Source organism: Geotrypetes seraphini, chromosome 16 (genome assembly GCF_902459505.1).
Source record: "Geotrypetes seraphini chromosome 16, aGeoSer1.1, whole genome shotgun sequence".
NCBI classification, from domain to species: domain Eukaryota; kingdom Metazoa; phylum Chordata; class Amphibia; order Gymnophiona; family Dermophiidae; genus Geotrypetes; species Geotrypetes seraphini.
The window spans coordinates 11,744,223-11,764,559 of NC_047099.1; the positions used below are offsets into that span (position 1 = coordinate 11,744,223).

Below are 20,337 nucleotides of genomic sequence, written 5' to 3' on the forward strand. Positions count from 1 at the left end.
TCCCTTGGACGACGAACTGTTGGTGAGAAGTGTGGGATCAAAAGATTCAGGATCAGAAAAAGAAATCCCATACTCAGTGGAATTAAAAAAAAAACCTGGAAAAGGACATCTATAAGAAGCCCTGCGACGCTTCCTGGACTGGTCTGAGGAGTCCCAATGAAGGTCCCTCTTTTGCTTCAAAACAGATGTCATCGCGATGAGGAACTCGGATGTCTTGATTTGGAATGATCCATGGAAGGAAGTCATACACTGTGTAGTAGCCATTCGATGCCTCGAAGATCGTTTAGAAGATGTAGAACTTGTAGAAGATTCATGCTTGGAGGGATATCTGTGTAGGGATGGAAAAGAATGACACCTTAGAAGAGATCCTTGAGCAGTATTTCAGTGCTGTGATGGATCGATGGTATCGGTACTGCGGGTCTCGAGGTGTTATGTTCTGGCGGGCCCGGTACCGAGGGAGATGATTGCAGGAGATGCAGGAGACGCATACAATGTGATTTTAAAACCGTAGCAATCTCCCTGTGGAATAAATCGTCAAGCTTCTGCGGAAATACTGCACCAGTACTGATGGCTCAGCCGGTGGTACCGTTGAAGAGTGACCTCAAAGGGGATGCACACCATATAGAAGAGAAACCTGGAAGATCCACAGAACGATGTCATAGACATGTGGCCCGCATCAAGGAACTCGATGCTGTCAAGGCCTGCGACAGCTGTGGAGCTGCATGCACCGGTACTGAAGGCTCATCAGCCAATACCTTGGGTGCAGCAGGTTGTCTCCGAGAGGGTGGCCTCGATGAGGCTGCACACCTAGAAGGGGAGACAACCTGTGATGTAGAACAATGGTATCAATGAGTGGCCTGCATTGAGAGACTCAATGCTGTAGAGACCTTTGACACTTGTTGAAAGTAGAATCCTTAGAAGTGGATCTTTTCGGTGAAGAGAGTCCCCGACGCCAATGTAGAAGGTATCTATAACGATGGCTCCGAAATCCAGGCTATGCTCGAGCCAAACAGCTTTTCCTGATGAATCTGATGGGCTTTAAATGGAGCATTTTCAGGGTGGAACACCAAATACAAGATTCTTTTCAGTGGTCAGGACTTAAACATTGAATACACTAACTATGATGATCAGTAATTGAAATAGGCCACTGACCCCTATTGCACTTTTTAAACCCCATTGCAGGTTTGGACATGGGGAAAATCTAATTGGCGAGATTGAACTCAATAATGAAAAATAAACTCGCCGAGGAAAGAACTAAAGGGCTAAAGCCCGATGACTAAAACAAAATAAAAGGTTTTTTTAGCTAAATAAAAGAAAAAGAAGAGAAAACACGTGAAAGCAGCAATGATTGACAAAGTCAGTCTAAAAAAGACTTTTTCGCTCCGCAGAAAATGAAGAACTGAGGTACTGCAAGTGGGCATCGGGTGGGAAGGCACTCGCACAGACACGAGCAGTTTCTTAAAACTTAAGATGACAGTACACTTTCATGCTGACCATACTGGGCTCTGTGGATGACGTCACCCCATATGTGAGAATATGCTGCCTGCTTGTCCTGGGATCTTTCTTTTTCAGAATTGAAGAATTAGATCTACCCTTGCTGGTTAGAGTAAGTGATGAAAAAAGACCAACTGACCCACCCAGTCTGTACTACTTTGGAAAATAGAATTTTGATATACAAGCACTGGCTTCACTTTCATGTATTTTACTCAGGTACAGCTCAACTCTACTGGGTCACTTCTTTCCTCTGTGGAGTAACTTCTAAAGATGGCTCCAAGACAAAAGATCTGAGTTAAGGCTGAAAAATCCAGCCAATGATACTTGCTTTCTACTCCCTGCTCCAAATCTATTTTCCACCCTAAAATTCAATTCTCAGCTTTGAGATCCCCAAATATTTTTTGGTTTGCTATGCCACATAGTCTTACTTGTCTAAAATCTACACCGAGACCAAAGCAAGTAACCACATGGGGGCGTGCTTAAAGATGAACTTGAAGCAGAAAACAGATACTGCTGTGCACTGGTCTTGGCCTGCCAACAGAAGAGCACCCGGTCAGGCTGAACCAAGTGATTTTAACAAAATCTGGCTCTACTATCTATCTGATCCACATAAACTAAGTGTTTATATAACAATCCTCTCAAAGTACTGTATTCCAGAGGCAATGTATGCAAAAGCATACAAAATACATATTGAATAGTGCAAGTGGTACGAGTAGGTGGTCCTTCATTTTCCCTACAGAACCTTACCGTTTCTACACCCTGCTCCTCGTCGTCATCCATCAAGTCTCCCTCCTCACCAGAGTCCACACCCTCCTCAGACTGCATCTTCATATGCGTCTCCTCCTTCTTTCCTGACTGCTCATCATCTGTCTTCATCTCTGCAGGGACAGTATTGGAGCTCAGAGAGAAATTCAGGCATATCTACTTCCATACACTGGTCACATGGCTTGGCTGTGATGTAGAAGATTGGCATTAATGTTTCTTTATAAAGAGATTCTTAAGTGAACTGCTTAAATGCCAGGGAGGGAGGAAAAAGCGACTGCGTAAGTGGTAGCCGAGGGCTCACCAAGGACAGGAGAAAGGAACACCAGTCACTTAGGCCATCAGTTTGGTTGTGTTTATGCAACACATAGCAAGCAAGCAAGCCATAAAGCTGCCTATTTAAACCAAGTGCTTTCTCTAGCAACAGATTCCACTTTAACTGTGAGCCACATGAAGAAAAAACAAACCCCAAACCTCTTATGATTTGATTCTGTCGGCTGCTTGTTAGGTTCATGGAGTGTCCTCAAGCAAAGTTAGACAATTACTCCCTAATTTATCCTTGAACCCCACACTTGATTTTATAAACATTCATATCCCCTTCTCATTTCTTTATAAGGGCATCTTCTTTATAATCTTTGTTACCCTTCTCTGAACTTTTCTAGTTCTGCTATATCCTTTTTTAAAATGGGGCACTCAGAACTTATGGGCTTATACAAAGGCTTCATGATAATGTTTTCTTCTCCTGTTCTTTTAAAGATAATTCTTAATTATCTGTGCTACCAGACAGCATTGAATCTTTTAGCTGCCCACTTCTGCCTTCTTCAGTCACAGCACAGTAAGACAGTCTACCTGATTGTTTGCTCTGCTCCCTGTCGATCCTCTCTAGGCTATCCAATAGAGAATCCACTTTCTGCTTGATTTGGCTCAACTCCTTTTTGATGGTCTGCAGGTCATCACCTTTCACTGAAAAATGAGAGAGGAGAGGAAGTGAAATATTTCAAGGGCCTTCTACACAAATATTCTTTGATAATGTAATACGAGATCAAAAATGCATTATCTGTATCAGTACTCAACTGTCTATATACATCCTCATTCTTCTCTGCTGTGTTACTTACATGTATTGTATATATACTCACATTTCCCGGACTTTGAGGAGGATCCTCTCTGGCTGCTCTTAGAGTTGAAACCGCTCTTACCCCGACGGGAGGTGTTCCCCGACACTCGCTGGCGCTTTGATGGCACCACAGCTCGTGCAATAGCAGGAGGTGGAGGCACACGTGCTGCTGGGTAGCTGTACATCCTCAAAAGAGAGCAGGTGGTGGTTGGGAGAGGGGAAGAGAAAGAGCAGAAGGAGAGCGAACAGTATCATTCTCAAAGCCTAGAACAATATGTGAACAACAATTTCTGAAGGGCTAAGCAGCAGTATAGGAAGGACAGTCATGTGAAAAAATTAGGACACCCCATGAAATAGTCAGTTCTTTCTTAAGAAATGTTCACTTATCAATGTCAAATCGTTTATCATCTGTGGAAAAGAAAGTGATGTAATTGCAGGTAAACAACAAAAAATTTCTTTGATTTACTCATGAAACAAGATATCCACAAAAAAAATAAATTCTGAGGAATTAGGACACCCCCACATATGTTACATTACATTAGAGATTTATATTCCGCCCTCGCGGTTAAAGTGGCTCAAATCAAACACAGGTGCACATGATTAGAACATTGTTACTCAGCATTTTGAAGGAAGTTTGCCCTACTTAAACATCAGATATTTAACTTGGTGTGCTCAAGACTGCTGCGGTGAGAGAACACCAATGTGAGATCAAAAGAGCTGTCTGAGGCCTTCAGAAAGAAGATTGTAGCATCTTATAAGTCTGGTAAGGAATTTAAAGAGATCTCGAAAGAATTTTGACATTAGCTATTCCACGGTCCGGAAAGCACAGTTACTTAACGTAATAGGTATTATCCAGGGACAATAGGCAGATATTCTCACATGAGTGACCTCCAAGCTAACCAGAATGGGATGGTAGGAGTGTTGGTGTTTAAGAAAATAAATTTTGTAATACAGCTTGGCCAAAGTGGCCATTCTGTCTGGAATAGGATTCCAGACAGTAATGAGAAGTGAAGATATGAACTGAGGACCAAGTAGCAGCTTTACAGATTTCCTCAATAGGAAAGCTACTGAAGCTGCCATAGCTCTTAACTTTGGGCTGCAACTGGAGGGTCACGTTACAGCCCACAGCCTGAGCATAACAAAATGAGATGCAAGCAGCCAACCAGTTGGAAATTGTCAGCTTGGAAACTGGATGTTCCAACTTGTTTGGATCAAAGGAGACAAAAAGTTGAGGAGAAGATCTATGCAATTTAGTCCTTTGCAAATAGTAGGCCAAAGCACGCTTGCAGTCCAAAGTATGAAGAGCTGTTTCTCCAGGATGAGAATGAGGTTTGGGAAAAAAACACTGGAAGTACAATGGATTGACTGAGATGAAAATCTTTAATAACCTGGGTAAGAATTTTGGAATACTGTAAATGGTGGGTCTGCTACCAAAGCTTGTAGCTCACTGACTCTGCGAGCAGAAATGAGAGATAAGGAAGACTACCTTCCAAGCGAGATATTTAAGATGAGCCGTCGACATTGGTTCAAATGGAGGTTTCATTAACTTAGCAAGTACGACGTTGAGATCCCAAACCACTGGAGGTGGTTTGGCATTGAAAAGACCTTTCATAAATCTGAAAACCACAGCATGAGCAGAAAGAGATTTTCCATCTAATGGTTGAGATGTATAACAGAGGTGGATTTGAGCCAGAACTGAAGATGATAAATGAAACAGATAATCCAGAACTGAAAACAAGGAGGTAGACTGAGGGCTCCTGGTGATGAAGATCGCACCAAGCAGAAAACCTAGTCCACTTCTGGTTGAAGCCCCTCCTATTATTTTTTCCTTAGTTCTCTTTTACTTTGACTATTGTAGATCTTGCCTTTTTACTTTTTGTTCCCGTTTTGTCTTTGTTTTTAAAAGTCTTCAAAAGTTATTAAGTTAGTTTGGTGACGTAATGTCAGCTTAAAACTTTTATTTTAGCTAAAGTTTGTTTTATGTTTTTATGAATTTGTACACCGCCTAGGAAGGCCGATTGGGCGGTATAAGAAATTTTAAATAAACTTGTAATATTGTCTTGTGGCGGGCTTTCTGGAAGCATCTAAAATGTCTGACAGATTGTGAAAACTGAAGGTTTGAAGTTATGCCGAAAGGTATCAAGCTGTCAGATGTAAAGACTGCAGGTTGGGATGAAGGAGAATCGTGACTCTGTGTAAGCAGAGACAGAAATATTTAGAAATGGTTCTCTGCTGCTGAGTTGAAGCAGAAGGGAGAACCAAGGTTGTCTGGGCCACTGTGAATCATGGTGGCAGATCCCCTCTTGAGTTTGACAAGTGTCTTGAGAATAAATGGAAATGGAGGGAACGCATAGAGGAATTTGTTCATCCAGTCCAGGAGAAAAGCATCTGCTTCCAGGCGATGAGGAGAGTAGAGTCTGGGTCAGAACTGGGGCAGCGTGTTGTGGAGAGATGCAAAAATGTCTGCTTCAGGAGTTCCCCATTGAGAAAAAATTTGATGGAGAGTCGCTGAATTGAACGTTCATTCGTGCAGGATGCTACTTAATTTGTCCACCAGTGAATTTTTCTCTCCATGAATATAGACAGCTCTCTTAAAAATGTTGAGGGATTGCCCAATTCCAAATCTTCTGAGCTTCCTGGCAAAGGAGAAAGGATCCTGTTCCTCTCTGCTTGTTCACATAGTACATGGCTACTTGATTGCACGAATGAGCATGGCTTGATATTGAAGATGCTGAAAAGCCCTGAGAGCATTGAAGATCGCTCTGAGCTCCGACAGATTTATGCGATTTTGACTATCTGTGGTGGACCAATGCCCTTGAGTACGGAGATCATCTGGGTGAGCCCCCCAAGCGTAGGTCGAGGAATCTGTTGCAAGAACCTTCTGGTGAGGGGGCGTTTGAAACAGCAAACCTCTGGAAAGATTGGAAACAGCATCAACCATTGAAGAGATTGCCTTAGAAAAGATGTCACTGTAATGTGCTGGGAGAGTGGGTTGAAAGCCTGTGACCACTGAGAAGCCAAGGTCCACTGAGGAATCCTTAGGTGAAGTCTGGCAAAAGGAGTCACGTGAACTGTAGAGGCCATATGACTTAGGAGAACCATCATGGTGTCTCGCTGAGAGTGAAGTAAGGGTGGACACTCATTGGCAAAGTTGTACAAGAGTATCCTGACACTGTTAGGGAAGAAATGCTCCGAGTTGCACAGTGTCTAGAAGAGCTCCAATAAATTGAAGAGTCTGAGAGAACTGTACTTGAGATTTGGAAAAGTTGATTTCGAATTCCAAATTTTGCAGGAACAAAAGAGTTTGTTGTGTCGCTACAGTAACCCCTTGACATAGGGTCTTTGATGAGCCAATCGTCCAGATATGGAAAAACCTGGAGTCTGTGACTTCGTAAAGCTGCTGCTACAACTACCAGGCACTTGATGAAAACTCTGGGAGATGATGCCAGGCCGAAAGGTAGCACCTTGTATTGATAATGTTGATTCCCTACCCGAAATCTGAGGCACTTGCAAGAGGCTGGATGAATGGGAATGTGAGTGTAAGCCTCCTTGAGATCCAGAGAGTATAACCAATCATTGTGATCCAGAAGGGAATGCAAAGACGCCAGAGATGTAATCCAAAATTTTTCAGACAAGAAATTTGTTGAGAGCCCTGAGATCCAAAATCATCTTTTTCAGGACATGGAAATACCAGGAGTAAAACCCCGTGTTCTGCTAGCATTGAGAACGAGCAGAATTTCGACTTCCTGGAGAATAAGGGATGCCTGCAGAGGGTTGGAAGGAAACTCTCTTGGTGGGTGGTGGGGGAAAGTGAAGGAAATGAAGAAAATAACCTTCTTGTATGATCGTGAGCACCTAGAGGTCGGGAAGTAATTTCCAGCGACGATAGAAATGGATGAGACGACCTCCGATAGGAAGAGGGGAGACAGATATTTTGACTGAAGTTATGCTCAGTAAGAGACGGTCAAAAAGGCTGATTTGTCTTGGAAGCAGCAGGGGTCCAAGTCTTCTGAAGATGCTGCTGGCATTTTTTCTATGGTGGTCTAGACAAGGGCCAGACTTTGGAAGACAAAGTCTCTGGTAGGAGGAAGATGGTCTGTACACTTTAGAGGCTGAAGACTTAGATTTTTGTCTCAACAGCAAGTTAAAAGATTTTTCATGTTGAAAGAGCTTTTTGGTTGCACTTTCTATGGAGTCCCCAAAAAGCTCATCCTCTAGGCACGGAATGTTGGCTAACCGGTCTTTGAGGTTAGGGTCCATATCTGCCACTCTTAACCACGCCAGTCTCCTTATAGCTATGGCTTAAATTCTGTACAAGAGCTCAAAAGCATCATAGGAAGATTGCACCAGATGCTGCCGGAGCTGAGTGAGAGAGAGGTACATATGTTTGAAATCCGGTAGACAATATGAAGGCAAGCATTTGAAATAGTTTGGCATAGTCTTAATCCAGTATTTCAAATACGATATGCCCCAACATAGAGTTTTGATATAACTGCCTTCCAAACTTATTGAGCTACCTTCACGCTATGGAAGTCCCGTTGCGTACACTTTAGAAGGGGCTGACTTTTTCAGTCTGGTGAGACAACTGAGGTTTCTCGAAACCCGGACAAGGAATAATTTTTTATACTGAGAGTTCAGTTTCCTAGGGGTTGCTGGCACAGAGTATGGGGTTTCCAAATTCTTCCGAAAGGTGTGCTTCAGGATGCCATTCATAGGAAGCTTAAACAGTTCTTTAGGAGGATATTTGATTTCTAATTTCTCCGTGTACTCCTTGGAATATTTAGAGTCTGCCTCCATCTTTTATCGCAAGGTCATTATCCATCTGCCTAATGAACCGGGTAAATGAGACAGGTTCTCATGGTGAAGGTTCCTGCTGAGAAGTTAACATAAGAATTTCCGCTGCTGGGTCAGACCAGTGGTCCATTGTGCCCAGCAGTCCGCTCACGCAGCAGTCCTCTGGTCAAAAGACCAGCGCCCTGAGAGTAGCCCTGCGTATATTCTGGTTTGGCAGAAACTTGCTAACTTTGTCTTGAATCCCTGGAAGGTGTTTTCCCCTATGAGCGTTCCAGTTCTCTACCACTCTCTGGGTAAAGAACTTCCTTATGTTCATACGGAATCTATCCCCTTTCAATTTTAGAGAGTGCCCTCTCGTTCTCCCTACCTTGGAGAGGGTGAACAACCTGTCCTTATCTACTAAGTCTATTCCCTTCAGTACCTTGAATGTTTCGATCATGTTTCCTCTCAATCTCCTCTGTTCGAGGGAGAAGAGGCCCAGTTTCTCTAATCTTTCGCTGTACGGCAACTCCTCCAGCCCCTTAACCATCTTAGTCGCTCTTCTCTGGACCCTTTCGAGTAGTACCGTGTCCTTCTTCATGTACGGCAACCAGTGCTGGAAGCATTACTCTAGGTGAGAGCGCACCATGGCCCGGTACAGCAACATAAGAACATAAGCATGATAACCTTCTTCTGTTCGTGATCCCCTTCTTCATCATTCCTAGCATTCTGTTCGCCCTATTCGCCGATCAGAACTCCCAAATCTCTTTCCTGGGAGGTCTCTCCAAATACCGCCCCAGACATCCTGCATTCAACATAAGATTTATTTTACCTACATGCATCACTTTACACTTATCCACATTGAATTTCATCTGCCATGTTGATGCCCATTTCTTGAGCTTATGTCGCGTTGCAGATCTTCGCAATCCCCCTGTGTCTTCACTACTCTGAATAACTTCGTATCGTCCGCAAATCTAATCACCTCACTCATACTAATCTGCAGATCGTTTATAAAGATGTTGAAGAGCACAGGTCCAAGCACCGAGCCCTGCGGCATCCCACTGGCGACGCTCTTCCAGTCCGAGTATTGTCCATTTACCCCCACTGTTTCCTATGCTCCAGCCAGTTTTTAATCCATGTATTTCACCCTCGATTCCATACCTTGCTTTTCCAAAGTAGTCGTTCATGCGGAACCTTGTCAAACGCCTTCTGAAAATCCAGATATACAATGTGAAACAAGGAAAATCCAGATATACAAGTGGAACAAGGAGAACACTCTGCTTGGGAACCGTAAGCCTCTGTGGAGACGGTGAAACCCCATGAGTAGATTGTAAATGAAGATCCGAATCCTCAGGCATGGAAGAAGATGGGTACCAGCTCTTGGAACGGAAGCGGGGTTAAAAAGCAGGTGATGTAGATCGCTTACGCTTGACTGAGAATGCAGGGGAGAGATGCTTGGATTTGGAAGCATGTTTCCCAGATTTTGAAGATGAAGTCATGGAGATGAATGTCTAGAAGGACTAGACCTGTACCCAGAAGCACGATGGCATTTTTGCACCTGCTGTGGAGAAGCTGAACGGTACCCTAGAAGAGCGACACTTTGGTGAAGCAGATCAATACCTTGAAGACTGGTGTCGAGAAGCATGGCTCGATGACTACCATCAGTGTTGTCAAGGCGGTACTGTTGGGGCAACCTTGGTACCTTCACTTGGCATGGGGTGATTGCTCAGGTTGGACCGGTACAGGAGGAACCGACATAGGAGTGAGCATTTGAAACATGCTACCAAACTAAGAGAGCATTGAGTTTCTCTTGAAAAGCCTGCACCGATACCTGGGGGGGTGTGGATGCCGGTATAATTGGTGCCATGGCTCGCTCTGGTGAAGAAGACATTGAGGAAAATGCACCTCTAGACTTGGAAGCGAGCCACATCAGAGGTCTCTGTTTGGCTGGTACGAATTGACTTACTTTTATGTCTGGGAAGCTGGTGGTATCTTGGCTGGTTTACCTGACTGGGACGGCGACACTGACTTGGACACCGGTACCTCTGGCGATGTCGATGCCTTGGACATTGAAGGTTTGGCCAGTGTTGGAGGTACCGAAGCAGCATCCATATACCGAAAATCTGCTTTTGTTGTAGTAGACGGTTTTTGATGGACCATTTTTGTAGCATGGCACAGCACGAACAAGACTCCACACAGTGGTCTGGCCCTAGGCACTGGATGCACCACTTTATGGGGGTCTGTGAGTGAAATCGTGTGCCAACATCTCCTACACTTCTTGAAGAAGGTTAACTGATGGGACATAAGAAGTTGCCTCCACTGGGTCAGACAAGAGGTCCATCGCGCCCAGCGGTCCGTTCCCGCAGCGGCCCATCAGGCCTATGGCCTGTGAAGTGGTCCCTGACTATTCCTATAACCTACCTCTACTTCTATCTGTACCCCTCAATCCCCCTATCCTTTAGGAACCTATCTAAACCTTCCTTGAACCCCTGTAGTGTGCTCTGGCTTATCACAACCTCCAGAAGTGCGTTCCATGTGTCCACCACCCTCTGGGTAAAAAAGAACTTCCTAGCGTTTGTTCTAAACCTGTCCCCTTTCAATTTCAATGGAAGGAAAAAACCACCTCAGCCAAATCAAAGTCCGAAGGCTGAGGACAAGGCCTCGCCATAAAAAATGGCTGACAATAAAGAAAGAAGATATTCTTTGAATTTCTGCGGCGAGAAGGCACAAAAACAATGCAGAGCTTATGAACACGACTTCATGGCTCCGCAGATAAACGAGAACTAAGGAGACGCACGCCCTGCATCAGGCAGGAAGGCACTCACACATGCGCGATGGGTCAGTCGTGCACTTTCTAAAGTTCAAGCAAAAATGTTTTTTGCAACCGTCTGCATCAGGACTTCGTGGATGACATCACCCATATGCGAGAATATACTGCCTGCTTGTCCTGGGATAAAATATTGTACAAGTGGAGAACTTTCCAAATTGCCAACATGCCCAGGTCTGGCTGTCCAAGCAAGTTGACCCCCAGAGTAGACCGCAAGATGCTAAAATAAGTCTCCAAAAACCCTAATATATCACTGGACCTACAGCAGGCTCCTGCTACTGTTGACGTGAAAGTGCATGCTTTTACAATCAGAAAGAATGCACTAATTAACTTGTATGGGGAGGTGTGCAAGGAGGAAACCTTTGCTAAGAGAAACATCAAAGCATGACTGAAGTTTGCAAGAGAGAACGTAGACTTCTGGAATAGTGTTCTATGAACAGTCTAAAATTGAATTAATTCGACATCAGAAAAGATGACGTTTGGCATACATCAAAGAAAGCATTCCAGGAGAAGAACCTCATACCAACCGTGGAAGTGCCATGGTTTGGGGATGTTTTGCTGCAGCAGGACCTGGTTAGCTTACCATCATAGAATCCACCATGAATTCTACTGTGTATTAGAGCAGTGTTTTTCAACCTTTTTACACCTATGGACCGGCAGAAATAAAAGAATTATTCTGTGCACCGGCATCGGTCCGTGGTCCGGCGGTTGAAGAACACGGGGCTAAGTCGTGGGCCAGACCCCGCCCATCTCTACCCAATCTCCACCCCAGACCCCACCCCCATAATAGTACTAATTGCACCTTGCACGTCCTGTGCCTCATCTGGAAGCCTTCCCTCTGACGTTGCAATGTCAGATATAAGCCTTCTGGTTCAGGCGCAGGATGCCTAGGAGCCACTGCCCATGGCTTTGTGCACTCAATCAGTTAGGAAGGGGGAGCTGGCTCAAAGATAACGCCGCATCGATCGCACCGTTTGAAAAACACCGTTTTGTGCCCGATACACGTGCTGGCCCTGTGGTCCAGCAGGAAATTTCTATGGACCGGCACTGGTCCATGGACCGGTGGGTTGAAGAACATTGTATTAGAGGGTGCTCGAGGAACACGTGAGACCATCATAGAATCCACTATGAATTCTACCGTGTATTAGAGGGTGCTCAAGGAACATGTGTGATCATCTGTAAGAAAATTAAAGCTAAAGGGGGTAACACTAGCTATTAATGTGTAGCATGTTCTAATTTATTCTTCAGTAAGCATACACATTTTTGTGGATATCTTTTATTTCATGAGTAAATCAAGGAAAACTTTTGGTGTTTACCTGCAATTACATCACTTTCTTTTCCAGAGATAAAAATAAGATTTGACATCGATATGTGAACATTTCTTAAGAACTGAAATTTCATGGGGTGTCCTAATTTTTTCACATGTCTCTGCAGGATAGGAAAGAAGTGGAAAGATACAAGACAGTGTCAAGAGTAATCAACAGGCAACAGAAATGGCTGACTGGGACATACAGAAAGTTGAATTTATTGAATTTAAATTGTCTTTCTAGGCAAATGTTCCCCAAAATGGAACTACCATAAAAGGATTTGAACTGAAGCAGACAATATACCTTTCATAATAATCCCGCTGAAAATCATAGTCCAGGTCAAAAGAAGAACTGAAAAAAAAAAAAGAAAGAATGTGTGAGGAATGTAATATAGGAAACAACTACACAAGAGATATAGCTGGCTTGAGGGACTTGCATATCATAAGGAAAGTGGACAGCTACGCAGATGGTACAGATACACAAAGATCGAACTGAACATAGAGCATGAGAACAAGACATATGGCCTTGTGAATGCTCTCGCGCTGCAGATTTGTGTAGGGAGAGCAAATAATTCTCTGTAAGGAAATATGGTGTACATAGTGGGTCAGGGACAATATTCCACCCCCCAAGGATTGGCAAGATACATGCAAATATTTGCTCATTTGAGCAACAAGTTAAATTGTTTTCGTGGGAGCAGCAAGTTCTTAAAACCAACAATTTCCCAGATTTGAATGTAATTTTGTGAGCGACACTCCTAGAATATACGATCAATTGCTCACATGCTCAGCTTAGAGGGAACATAGGTCAGGAACTCACCCGTACATGTCTGCTGCAGACCTCTTTACTCCTGTCTTGCCGCGATTCACTTTGGGTTCAGCTGCCAGATTAATGTCTGAAAGGAAAGGGATGAAGATATTTTCTATCTGCTGTGAAGTGCAGGCATGCTAGATAGCAGTGCTGACTACCATCTCATTTCAGACTGGTAAACTTAGTAACCTAAAGCTAAAGGAGAGTTCATTTTTGCCTCTCCTATTCCTACTGAATTATTCAAAAGCTTCTGAACATACACCAAAATTAAGGTTTCCTTTTAAGGCAACACAAAATCATTTAAGACATCAGAGTCTACATCATGTCTAATCAGAATTTTTCACTTAGTACTCAAATTGTGAAATGTGATCAGTTTCACTACTATTCTTTGATTATACAACAATAAATTAACTTAAGCCATTACTGTTCCTCTAAATGTGACCTGCTGAACATAAAAAAGTACCAAAGTGGGGTTTGTGAATTATTTATACCACAAAATAAAGGGATATCAACCGTATTCTGCAAAATTTCAACCTCCGGTACGGATTAAATAAATATTAGGCTCTTACCTTATCAATATCTTTTCTATTAGATAGGTGTGTCATTTTGGCAATCTGACTTCCTGATTGATAAGGAACGCCAAAACAACCTTTGACCAAAAAGATGGAAGAGTGCGCAAAGAGACTCCAGCTTCTGTAAATTTGAGTAAGGGCTCTCTGCAAGAAAGGGCCGTTAATTTGGGAACCTCTGCGCTGAGGTAAGGGCAACCAGAAAAAATTGGAGTGTCAAATCCATCAAGGACGCTTCCCTCCGTGGTTCAAATGGAGCCTGACAGACCCTGCAAGACTACGTTTCAGACCTCATGAAGTGAAAGGAGGCGTTGCCAGGGACCCGATATGAAGTGGTTTTTTTAGGAATCTGGCTAGGTATAGGTGAGATGTTAGCGCAATGCTGCGGTCGAGCTCCAAAACGAGTGTCTCGCTACATGGACTCTAAGACCTCCACTGTGAGAGTCTCACGTCATGGTCAGCTTGGAGGAATGCTACCACCATGGAGACTGGAGCCGAGAAAAGCTCTTCCTTTTCCTTATAGCGCCAGGAGAAATTAGGCCCTTATCTGCTAATTTTCTTCTCTCTTTTAGTCCCTCCAGACCGTCACAGAAATGGATGGGTTTACGCTCCTCTGCCAGAGGTGAAGACACTTTCTTTTGGCATCAGTACAAATGGGCTGTGCAGTCCCTCTTACAATCAGTCTTTACGAATAGCCAAGCAGAAATCAACTAAGCTGATTCAGAGCATTTGACTCCACACACATGGAGATAAAACATAAGCCTAGCCCGAGGGGACCACTGTTAATACTGATTAGAACAAGAACTTTCCCCAAACATCCCAGTTCCCAGCTACACCAAATGCCGCTGCTTTTATAACTTCTCCAACAACCATAAGGGGGAAAAAAACCCTGTACTCTTTGCAAAAAACACAGATCACCACGACATGGTGGGACTCTGTGCAGGTCTGGAGAAACTAAAAGAAAAAAAAAAATTAGCAGGTAAGGAACAAATTTCTCCTTCTTTATTGTCCCTCCAGACCAGCACAGAAATGGATGGGACGTACCAAAGCAGTACCCATCATGGGTTGGACCCCCAAAGGGCTGCCACTAGAACGCGCTCAAACACTGCGTCTCGACGCACCAAGGAATGGAGAGACGACGAAACCACAGCTTTACAGAGATCTACTGAAGGTAAAGAGAAAACTGACCAAAAAGCTGCCTGACCTCGAGTGTAATGAGCTTTGAGAAATTCCTGAACAGGCTTCTTTTGAAGAAGGTATGCCAAAGCAATAGCTTCCTTGATACATCGTTAAATGGTAGCCTTGGAAGCACCGTCCCACTTATGAGAACATGCTGAGGACAAAAAACATCCGATTTCCAGAACTCCTGGGTCCTCTGAACAGAAGAACGAAGGACCCTACAGACATACAATTTGTGTAACTGTCTCTGCTCCAAAGACCCCTCCCGATCACCCAAAACTGGGAGGACCGACTGGATGACATGAAAAGCCGAAACCACCTTCGGCAGAAAGGAGAGAATAGGCTGCAGCATGACCTGCTCCCGAGAGAACTCCAGGAAAAGCAGCCTACAAGAGAAAGCCTGCAGTTCTGAAACACATCTCGGATAAGTAATGGACACCAGGAAGACCACCTTAAGAGTAAGGTCCTTCAACGTACAGGAACCAAGAGGCTCAAACGGAGGACTAACAAGCACAGAGAACCAGATTGAGGTCCCAGGCAGGAACCAACGGCCTAACAGGCAGGCGGAGCAATTTTGCAGCTCTCAGGAATCTAATCACATCCGGAGAAGAGGCCAACCACCGACCATGTAAGACCGTGAAAGGAAGACATCACGGCAATCTGTACTCTAAGAGAGGACCAGGCAAGGCCGCACTCCATACCATCCTGCAATAACTCCAAGTTGCGAGGCAAAACAGCGTGAAAGGGCTCAACCTCCCCCCCCCCCCCTGTGTGGAACACCAGACCTCAAAGAGATGCCAAACATGCACATAAACCCAAGAGGTCGAAAGTCTCCGATACCCTATTAGAGCGGAGATCACCTTATCCAAATATCCCTTCTTCCTTAGGCGAGCCCTTTCAAAAGCCAAGCCATAAGACAAAAGGGACCTAGATCGAACATATGAATGGGAACCAGAGACAGAAAAACAGGCAAAGGGGCAGCGGGAGAGATCTGCCACGAGCAGCCGAACCAGATCTGTGTACCACGGGTGTCTGGGCCAATCCAGAGCCACCAGGATCACATGGCCTGTGTGTCAGGCAATCCGAAGAACTCTGCCCACCAGAGACCATGGTGGAAAAACATAGCAGGCCCATTGTCGGCTAAGCCTGTACCACAGCGTCCAGCCCCTCGGCCTGGCAATCCCTGTGCCAACTGAAGAACCTCATAACTTTGGTGTTTACACACGTGGCCATGAGGTCCCTGATTGGCTGGCCCCAGGACTTAACAATCAACTCGAAGGCCTCCAGCCAGAGACACCACTTGCCGGGATCCAGAGTATGACGACTGAGAAAGTTCACCTGGACATTGTCCACTCCGGAAATGTGTGAGGCCGAGATGTCCAGAAGATGCATCTCAGCCTATTCTATGAGGAAGGAGGTCTCCTGCGACACTAGATGACTCTTGGTGCCCACCTGAGGATTGACATAGGCCACTGCTGTGACACTGTCTGAGAGAATTTGAACTGACTTGCCTTCCAGCAAGGACTGTAATTTTCACCAATGCTAGCCAAATGGCTCTGATCTCTAGAGCACTGATCGACCAGGACAGCTCCACTGACAACCAGCTGCCCTGAGTCGAGCGACTGAGACATTAAGCCCCCCCCCCCCCCCCCCCGAGGAGATTGGCGTCTGTGAGAAGCACTGGGGCTGATTTAGGCTAACTCCCTGATCAGATTGGAAGACTGTAGCCACCCGCACAGGCTAAGATGAACTAACCCCTGAAGAGGATAGTCCAGATCGTGAATCTGTGGTGACCATCGCAGAAGCAGCGCATACTGAAAAGGGCACATGTGAGCCCAAGTCCACCTGTAGAAAGTCCTGCACCCAAGGGCAACGACAAACCATCAGGGAGCGAATATGTGACTGCAATTTGCACACACTGGCTTCTGGAAGAAACACTCTCCCTAAATTTCCAAGCACAGAGATGGAGTCAAACGGCTCTTGAACAGGTTGACCAACCAGCCCAGGGACTGCAGAAACTCCACAACCAGAGTTGTAACCCGGGAGCTCTCTTTAAATGACACTGCACAAATTAACCAGTCATCCAGATAGGGGTTACAAGAATGCCCTCCTTGCGCAAGGCTGCTGCTGCCACCACAATCTCAGTGAGGGTCCGTGGCCAGACCAAAGGGAAGCGCACAAAGCTGATAATGTTCTCCCAAGATCGCAAAACGAAGGAGCCGTTGATGGGAGACCCAAATCGGAACATGCAAATAGGCCTCAGCCAGGTCAAAAGCAATCAGAAATTCTCCAGGCTAGACTGCCATAATTACAGATTTTAGGGTTACCATACAAAAAGAGGGAACCCAGAGAACCCTGTTGACATCTTTGAGATCCAAAATGGGCCAAAAAGACCCCCCCTTTCTTGGGCACCATAAAGTAAATGGAGTACCTGCCGGTGCGCATCTCCTGAGAAGGCACTGGGACTACTACATGGGTCAATGACTGGCTGAGTGGCAGACTTCAGAGGGTGGTAGTTAACGGTACACTCTCTAAAACATTGGAGGTGACCAGTGGAGTACCGGAGGGCTCCGTCTTGGGCCCGCTCCTTTTCAACATATTCATAGGTGACCTAACTCAGGGGCTTCAAGGTAAGGTAACGTTATTCGCTGACGACGCCAAACTATGCAATATAGTGAGAGATGGAAATTCACCCGATAGTATGACACAGGACCTACATTTGTTGAAGCTTTGGTCCTCGACCTGGCAGCTGGGCTTCAACGCTAAGAAATGCAAGATCATGCACCTCGGCAGCAGAAATCCATGCAGAACTTACACCTTGAATGGTGAGACCTTAGCTAGAACTTCAACAGAACGAGACTTGGGAGTGATCATCAGCGCAGACATGAAAACTGCTGATCATGTGAAGAAGGCATCATCTAAGGCAAGACAGTTTTTAAGTTGCATCCGCAGGAGTTTCGTCAGCCGGAAGCCTGAAGTCATAATGCCATTATACAGAACCATGGTGAGGCCTCATTTGGAATACTGTGGGCAATTCTGGAGGCCACACTAACGAAAAGATGCGCTGAGAGTAGAGTCGGTGCAACGGATGGCCACCAGGATGGTCTCGGGGCTCAAGGATCTATTATCGTACGAGGAAAGGCTGAAAAATTTGCGGCTGTACTCACTCAAGGAATGTAGGGAGAGAGGAGACATGATCGAGACGTTTAAGTATATTACCGGCCGTATCGAGATGAAAGAAGAGATTCTCTTTCTCAAAGGACCCTCAGCCACAAGAGGGCATCCGCTCAAACTCAGGGGCGGGAAATTTCATGATGACACCAGGAAATATTTCTTCACTGAGAGTGGTTGATCGAAGCAAACAGCGTGCAAGAATTTAAGAGCAAATGGGATGCCCATGTGGGATCCCTTAGAGGGTTAAGCCAAGGGAACCTGTCACCAGGAGTGGGATCCCTAGGATAGTAGACTTGGGGGTGGGTCAGTAGAGAGGGCAGACCTGATGGGCTATGGCCCTTATCTGCCGTCATCTTCTGTGTTTCTATGTTACTGCTTTGAGGTTCAGGAACCTGAGCAGTGTCTGACAAAAAGCCCTCTTCCAAGTCACCCAACAAGGAGAGGAGAGGAAACGATCTGGTAAAGATCGTGAAAACTCCAGAGCTTAACTGTTCAGAATCACTTCCAGGACCCACTGATCCTTGGTGATCTTGGCCCACCCCCAGGTATAACTTCCACAGCCGGGCACCAACTTGAACCGGGGGAAGGACCTGCAACGAGTCATTGGGCCAGAAGGGTGGTGGAGTCATGCCCCCCCCCCCAAAGGACTGCATGATTTGAAAGACATGTCCTCTGGAAGGAAAAGAGGTTGCACCCCCGATCAGGGCGGTACCTCCGAAAGTCACACAGGAGGACCGACCTTGCGAAGCCTGGCAAGGTCGGTCCTCCGGTAACCTAGGCACTTTAGATTCACTCAAAGCCTGAACCAGCTTATCTAACTCTTCCCCAAAAACGAGCCCTGAAAGGGGAACTTACGGAGTTTAGTTTTAAACACCACATCCACTGACCAACCACAAAGCCACAGGGTATAGCAGGTAGCTATTCCAAGAGCCATGGACTTAGCCGAGGCATGCAAAAGATCATACATGCATCAGAGATAAGTGCCTAGCTCAATCTTAGCCACTTCTGATCCAGTGGTTAGAGCTACAACCTCAGCATCCTGATGTTGTGGGTTCAAACCCCATGCTGCTCCCTGTGACTCTGGGCAAGTAACTTAATCCTCCCTTTAGATAGATTGTGAGCCCATCAGGATAGAGAGGGAAAATGCTTGAAGTACTTGTATGTAAACTGCTTTGAATATCGTATAACTACAAAAAAGTGGTATACAATCCCAATCCCTTTCTCTAAGGACCAGTCAGTGGACTTGCTGTCAAGGACTCGCTCAGACCACCAGAAATATGCCTGGGCCACCAGACTGCCACAGCCAGGGCAGCAACATCACAACTTTGTTTACGCAGAGCCTCCATTTTACGGCTCCAAGGGTCTTTAATGGCCGAACCGCCTTCAACCGGCACGGAATGTCTGCATGTGATAGCTGAGACCACCGCATCCACTTAGAGGTATTTCTATCGCCATCAGGGTTGGGATACAGTTTTGCCATGGAGCACACCATATGAAGGGCACATCTGGAACTTTCCACTGAGCATGCACTACATCCCGAATATCCTGATGCACAGGGAAAGAGAGGGATGCTGACTGGATCTCTCTCAAGAGAGGGTCCACAACATGAGGGGGGTCCTTAACTTCCTCTACAAAGTGCAAAACCGAAGAAGAATGAGCCCCTGCAACTCTTCCCATTGAAAAATGTGTCCTTGCCAACTGGTGCCTCTAAAAAGTCTCCATCCAAACAATCAGGCCCCTGAATGGATCTGTAAGGTTCTCCCCAAGATCTTATTCCTCAGCTGGAGAAAACTGATCATCTATAAAAGAATCCTCGTCCCAAGATGCCTGCGGCCGCTGCGAACAAAGGCTGAGGGGGTTGGACAGAGGCAGCCGCGGAAGGAGACTGAACAGGGGCGGCTGTGGAAGGGACATAATGCCCTCTCCCCTTTTCAATCTGGCTTCCAAGCCAGGCACAGCAAAATCTGTTCTAGACATCGACTATAGTTGGCCAATACTAGACAAAGGTAGCGATGCCCTATTAGTACTGCTGGACCTAAGCGCTGCCTTTGACTCTATTGACCATCAACTCCTACTGCACCGGCTCACAGACCTAGGTATCAAGAACTCTACATTTCAATGGTTCACATCCTTCCTTCAACAGAGAACTCAATCAGTACTACTAGGCCCAAACAAATCTGAACCCAAACCCATCAGTATGGAGTCCCCCAGGGTGCCCTATTGTGCCCGCTCCTATTCAACCTGTACATCGGACTAGTTATCGATTTGCCCAAAAATACAACATCAAATCCACTCCTATGCTGATGACCTTCAGCTTCTCCTCCAACTAGG

At 45.5% G+C, this 20,337-nt stretch overlaps 1 protein-coding gene across 8 annotated transcripts in view; it reads right to left on the reverse strand.

The window, feature by feature from the left end:
- LOC117349929 (heterogeneous nuclear ribonucleoprotein C-like) overlaps nucleotides 1–20,337 on the reverse strand; it is an 89,997-nt gene that overhangs the window by 28,810 nt on the left and 40,850 nt on the right. For 5 of the 8 annotated variants that reach the window (XM_033923668.1, XM_033923666.1, XM_033923670.1 and 2 more), the window contains 5 exons: nucleotides 13,094–13,169; nucleotides 12,581–12,628; nucleotides 3,393–3,556; nucleotides 3,106–3,219; nucleotides 2,242–2,372 (listed from right to left, as the gene is read on the reverse strand). In XM_033923668.1, coding sequence (XP_033779559.1) covers nucleotides 2,242–2,372; nucleotides 3,106–3,219; nucleotides 3,393–3,556; nucleotides 12,581–12,628; nucleotides 13,094–13,169 — 533 coding nt within the window. The remainder of the gene's footprint in view (nucleotides 1–2,241; nucleotides 2,373–3,105; nucleotides 3,220–3,392; nucleotides 3,557–12,580; nucleotides 12,629–13,093; nucleotides 13,170–20,337) is intronic. The other 3 variants (XM_033923672.1, XM_033923673.1, XM_033923667.1) reach the window with 2 other exon arrangements.